Source organism: Streptopelia decaocto (assembly GCF_964273445.1).
Source record: "Streptopelia decaocto genome assembly, chromosome: 15".
In the NCBI taxonomy this organism is placed as follows: domain Eukaryota; kingdom Metazoa; phylum Chordata; class Aves; order Columbiformes; family Columbidae; genus Streptopelia; species Streptopelia decaocto.
This window is the reverse complement of record NC_138670.1, coordinates 4,234,104-4,240,084: the sequence shown is the minus strand read 5'-3', so window position 1 is coordinate 4,240,084 and position 5,981 is coordinate 4,234,104. Positions and strand designations below refer to the sequence as shown.

Genomic DNA, 5,981 nt, shown 5'->3' with positions numbered 1-5,981 from the left:
GGCACAGCACCAGATCCACCAAGTCTTCTTTCTCTCGGCAAGTGTCTGTCGGGATGTTTCTGAGAACCAGATACTGACGCAGATCCTTGACTTTCAGTCTCATCAACTGAGGTCGCTGAAAGGCTGTTTCTTGCAGCAAGTGACAAGTGGAACATCTTCTGAGATTGGCTTGTAAGACGGAACACACCGAGCAAAAATCCTTCTTGCAGTCACAACACACATGCTAAGGAGAAAGAACAAATAACCATTCAGTTCTACGTCCCACATTCACATCGGCTCCTTCCTTCCCCAGGCTACAGAATTTACTATTAGTCTTTCAACTGTCAATTTTTACATACATCATTTGTAGGATTTAAGTCCAGAAAACCACCCTTCTGTATAGTTTTGCAGGTGTTCCACCACAGTCTATCACTTTTGTAGTACTACTGGCAGCTGATTTGAGCTTTCAATGAGAAAACATTGTGAATGAACAAATAAATAAAGTACTCAAGTTGTAGTTTAGACAATAACCAAAACTGAAAGCCAGTCATTTTATGGTATGTTAAACTACTTCTGAATACACTAAGTGTCACTACTCTTCTCACAGGTGTAAAAAACCAGTACAATCCCCAAACTTTTAAGAACATAATTCTTTCCCAATTGATTCAAAGAATTCAAAGTAGGCCTTAAATGCAATGAACCACGGGCTAGGTAAACACTCCCAGATGCGCAGATGTTCATTTCTGGGGAGGGTTTTGTTCTACTACATACAAAAGTAGTGTACTACATACACTACAACATACAAAAGCCAGAACGTTCAGCAGTGATCTTAAGTGGTCATCTCATCCACTGTGAACGAATCCAAATTCTTCACGTTTTTCAGGATTTTAGTAAATTAGTATTAACTTCAGAAAATGTCCATACACAACGGCTAATTCAACAGCGTGTTTGCCATGCCAACAACAGGACGCAGAGGAAGGGGAAACTGAACACACAAACTGAGGAAAGAGGCTCCAAGTTCATCTAAAAGCTGAAGAGAATTAGGTCACTGAGTGGACAAACTAATGGTGCTGGACAGTCACGGTAAACAGGAATGTATTTATTGGCATTAACCCACCAACCTGCCTCCAAATGCAGCAAGAAGCAGTTGGAGTGCAATAGCATGTAACAAAACAAAGCCTGGTTAGGAAACAAGAAGAATTACACAAGTATTTCACAGAAAAGCTTTTTGAGCTTTTCCATCACCCAGTTTCTTCATTCCAGTATTCAACACTACGTCTGGTATCGTTTTCAAAACAATATTTGTTTCAATGTATAAGATTCTGAAGCTAGAACACGTATCTTAACAAATTAGAGTCCACTAAGTTTTAGGTCAGACCAGATCGAATGTGTCAGCGATTAATGAACATCAGACCTCTTAACTTCTAATCCTGTGTGACATTAATTTCCTGTGACCTCAGAATAAGGCACTTCCTCCCTCCCTGGCCGCCTGCCTTGCGTTTCCTTATCTAAGGAAAAACACACATGCACCTCCCAGAGTTTGCATGAGTAAAAATGCTATGCAATAGGAAACATACTCACTTTTTTCCTAAAAACCGAAAAGGAAAGTCCACAGGCTTTGCAGACGATGTTGGCGCCCGCCGCAGCCGGGGATGGGTAGGCTGAGAAGTCTGTGTTTGGTGCGAATCGGAAGGGGCCCGCGCCGCCCCCAAAGCCGGCCTGCTGGCCCCGGACTGCGCCCGTCCCCATCACCTCGTTCAGCAGCCCGCAGCAGGAAGCCCACATGGAAGTAGCTCCCGCCTGAAAACATTCACAAAGAAAATAATAATGATAATAATATCTGAAAGCCCACATCAGATGTGACTTGCTGCTGAAGAGCTACTTCACTCCATCTGTCATCATCCCAAAAGTATGTGGTGTGAATTCCCAGAGCACCGGGAATTCCGCACACTAACGTCTGTAACGGCCCAATAATCTTCACTTCCCAGCTGCAAACCAAAGTAGGAAAGATTCGCTTCCGAGAGGCTCACGCAGGCACAAGGAGCTCACGTTCGTAACTCCTTTTCTAGCAGAGTTCCGCACAAAAAGGGTAAGGAATTCAAGGAGGTAACGCAAGAGCAGAGCAAAGAAGGAAGAGACCGACAGCCACTTATAGGTGGGGGGCAAAACCTGAAACGCTGACAGGCAGCAATACAATTAATCATAATTAGTGCAGAACTGTTCCTGCACGATCTTCTCCAGAACTAATCCAGCTCTTATATGACTCACAATAAAACTCTCTCCAAAAAAAAAAGTTTCTGGGTCTTCAAATTAACAAACCGATCTTCATTAGAAACTACTTCAGGTCTAGTTTCTCTGAGAGATAAATGTTTTTCAAGACCCCCCTGAACCTGCTGGTTTGCTACCTTACAAACATCTATCAACAAATTAAAATAACTCTAAACGAACTTATTCCAAACGGACTGGATTTCAGCTTCGAGTCATAAAATTCAATCTTAAAACACGAACAAAAATTCTAAATGCATAAATAAATTGCTGCTTCTTATCCTCGAAAGCCTTAGCGCTAGATTGTCTATCAAAAGTGCGTATTCTACTTAAAGCTGGAATTTGGACTCCACGTTGTCACATGTTTAATCACTGTCACGTGGCTCACTGAAACTTACTGGAAAAAAAGGCAAACAGAACGCATCAGGTTCTTTCTGAAAGGAAGCTGAGTAAAACTCCCTTTAATCATGCTTTTTTTCCTTAACTATGCTGGTTAGAGCTGTTGTTTTTCATTCCAGGGCAGAAGCTTTTTTACTTTTTCCCCAAAGCATGAAGACATAAAATAATTGCTTTTGAGACTTGCAGTTCTCACTATAAAACCTAAACCAACCAGAACGTGCACTTCGGATCAATAATGATGGTGCTTTAATTCCTGTAGTAACCAGATTAATTTCTATATTAAATTGCACATTTTGCTGAACTGAACACAGCCCTGTTAAATTTGTGGGCACTTCACACAATAACTGGGAATAAGTCAGAACATCTCCTTCCAAACCACTGAGCACAAAAGGCAAGAGTCGTCCTCCCTCTGGTTTAGAGGGAAGCTGTGAGAAACAACACCAGGGAGCAAACGTGTCCTACCCCACCACCCTCACCCAAGGGCCTTAGTACAGAACATCAAAAGTGTCTCTCCAACCCACACAAACTTGGTATTTCACTTTCACTGTGGCAAGTTGACATTAAAAGTGTCGCAATACAGCGAAATATTGAAGACAGTTGGTCATTTTGCTTCTATGCCGTACAACACATGATACCGTGTGCAGTAATAATATTGAATAGAACACATAACAAGTTAAATTCAGTAATCTAATTTTACAGCTATTGCTAGAGCGAAACTCATCCTGGGCATAACAAGAAACCTCCGTGCTATGGGCACCACACACAGAGAAGAAAATCTTCCTAAGCGTCCTGCAAATGGAGCTGAAGGGGGATGAACTCGAGTGGCCCCTCCTGATCCCCACACGTGGCTGCGCCCACAGACACCCCGAGCACTTGGATCTCACCTGATGCCTAATTAGGCTCTCAGCCAATCATTAAACCACCATCAAACTGAGACCTGTTCTCTGCTTTTCAATTATGGAGAGTGGAAACAGATCAGCATTAATTTTTCCTATACAAAACAAGTTATGCTTAACTATCCTATTTTATTAGCAAGAGTAATTAACTTTTAGAAATGCATTCTGAAAACCAATTACTTAATCCAAGAGAGTTCCCAGTTTTAAAACTTGGGACTTATGAAAAGTATTTTTCCTTGTCTCAAAGGAATATGACTCTAATTTTCATGTATTCTTAAAAACTGATGAGCTAGCTTTATAAGATTTAAAATAGCCACACATAAATAACAGAAAAATAAAACAATGAACCCAAAAGGTTCTTAAGAATTCGACCTGCTTCATTAGTTGACTATGGTCTTTTCAGGGGGTCACAGCAGCAGCAGGACACAAAACAACTAAAAAGGACATAACGTTCCTACCACAACCCTTGCCTGACAGTTTAACAGCTGTTTCTTAGACTTGTTTTATTGAAAAGCATCTAACAACTGCTCAGACATCACTGTTAACACTAAATAAATATATACTTTGGAAATGTTTGTTATCCATTTTGGACACGTGAACAGTGTTAGCACCAAACTGAAAATCTCTTTTACTTACTGCTAAGCATCCAGTCATTTTAAGGTGAAGGGTAAGGCAATGTGGGCATTGGTGATTTTCTCCTTAGCCTAAGTCAGCTGTGGATTCTTTCTACGCATTAGTGTCATTAACCCATAATCAAATTACAGTGTCTAGACTCTTCATATTACCGAGTAAAAGAAATGAGACCACGCTGAAAAGCACCAACACAAGACACAAATGAGACACACTAAACCAAAAACTCCCTCGAGAATTAGTTAAAACTTTGCCAATTTCTGCACCAAAAGCCTTTCCCACTACGTCAGTCACCACTTCCACATCCCCTTCTCACAAGCTGCCATCAGTTCTCCGCACCGTATGTGCACCCTACAGGGGCCAAATACCGTGTCTGAAGTTCTCCGCTCTTGTTCTTGGCTTTAGAGGCGCTCAGTGACCTGATGAGCACTTCACCTCCGACACACACCCACCCCAAGAAGCTGGATGCTGCTCCTAACACACGGTGCAAGCACGACGTGCTATCAAAGCTGGTAGACCAAGAGGAGAACAGCAGAATGGATGGAGGGGAGGGAGGGGTAGCTGAAATTCCGTATTTACACCCACCCTGAGACCAAGCAAAGCTTTTTCAGAGACCGAGCACCCTCGGAACTCGCCGAACTGGGAGACCCGCGGTCCCCACCCCCCTCAGCCCCGACCCCAGCACAGCAACAGGCGCCTTTGGGGAGCGAACCCCGCACCGGATCGGCCCCCCCGCCAGCCCCTGCCGTGCCCCCCGCACACCGGCCCGGCGGGATCCGCCTCCCAACCGCCACCCCCCCAGCCCCAACGCCAACGCAGCGGCCCGGGCCCCGCTCCGGCCCGTTCGGAGCCCCACCAGCCGGTCCTCCAGCCGCCGGCGGGGATCGAACCGCGGTCCGTGTGTGGAGCCGGGGGGCTCCCCTCAAGCGGCGGCACCAGGCCCTGCCCGGCTGCTGAGTCAGAGGAGGGCGCCGGGGCCCCTCGGCAAAGCGGTCCCGGGGGTCCCTCGGTAACGGGGCGGGCCCGGGAAGGGCCGAGCGGCCGCGACCGGGCCGAGCGGCCTGAGGCGAAGGGACAGAGGGAGGGGCCGCCCGGCCCAGCCCACCAGGGTCCCGGCCCGTCACGCGCCGCCTCGCCCCCTCCTCCCTCCCCGCAGCGAGGGGAAAGTCACTCCCCCGGCCGGAGGAACCCCGCTTCACCTTCATGGCCGCCTCCACACCGCCGCTCGCCGTCCGCCGCCGCCTCACCCGGGCGCCGTCCGCCGCGGCGCCCCCGGCGCGAACCCGCCCTGCGCGGCGCTCAGCGGGCCGCCTCACGGAGGGCGGGCCTTCCCGCCGCGCCGCACGCCATTGGCTGTCCGCCGCCGACAGCGAGCGGGCGGAGCCAATGGGAGGAGAGGAAGCGGCCGTGTGTGGGCGGAGGTGGGCGCGGAGGTTCCGCGGGCGCGGAGTGGGGGGGGACAGCAAAAATACCCCTTAAACACGGAAAAACGGGGCTGCCGACAGCTGGGAGTGCGTAAATAGTGATGCCACTGAGATAAGAGAGAACTTTTACCTCCTGTTTTTGAGTTGGTTTGGTTTTTTTCCTATGCACGCCCCGGGGCAACGGAGGTGGCTGCGATCCCCGGGTGGATAACGGGGCCGGTCACCAAAATTCAGGTGTTTTGTCACTAAAACTCAGGTGTTTTGTCACCTCTGCGCACGAGCAGGGTTTGTCACACAGAGAATTAAAAGCCTGGCTGCTGTAGGCACCATCACTCCACCAAGCCCTTTGGTGACAATCTTTAAATAATATAAAAGAAGGTCTGTTATT

The 5,981-nt window shown here is 47.5% G+C and overlaps 1 protein-coding gene across 1 annotated transcript in view; it reads right to left on the bottom strand.

Moving 5' to 3' along the window:
* The window catches only part of RNF34 (ring finger protein 34), a 7,872-nt gene extending 2,396 nt beyond the window's left edge, over nucleotides 1-5,476 (bottom strand). Inside the window, exons 1-3 of the mRNA XM_082066459.1 lie at nucleotides 5,369-5,476; nucleotides 1,561-1,779; nucleotides 6-223 (exon numbers count right to left, since the gene is read on the bottom strand). Coding sequence (XP_081922585.1) covers nucleotides 6-223; nucleotides 1,561-1,779; nucleotides 5,369-5,374 — 443 coding nt within the window. The 5' untranslated portion in view covers nucleotides 5,375-5,476. The remainder of the gene's footprint in view (nucleotides 1-5; nucleotides 224-1,560; nucleotides 1,780-5,368) is intronic.
* Nucleotides 5,477-5,981: the final 505 nt, after the last annotated feature.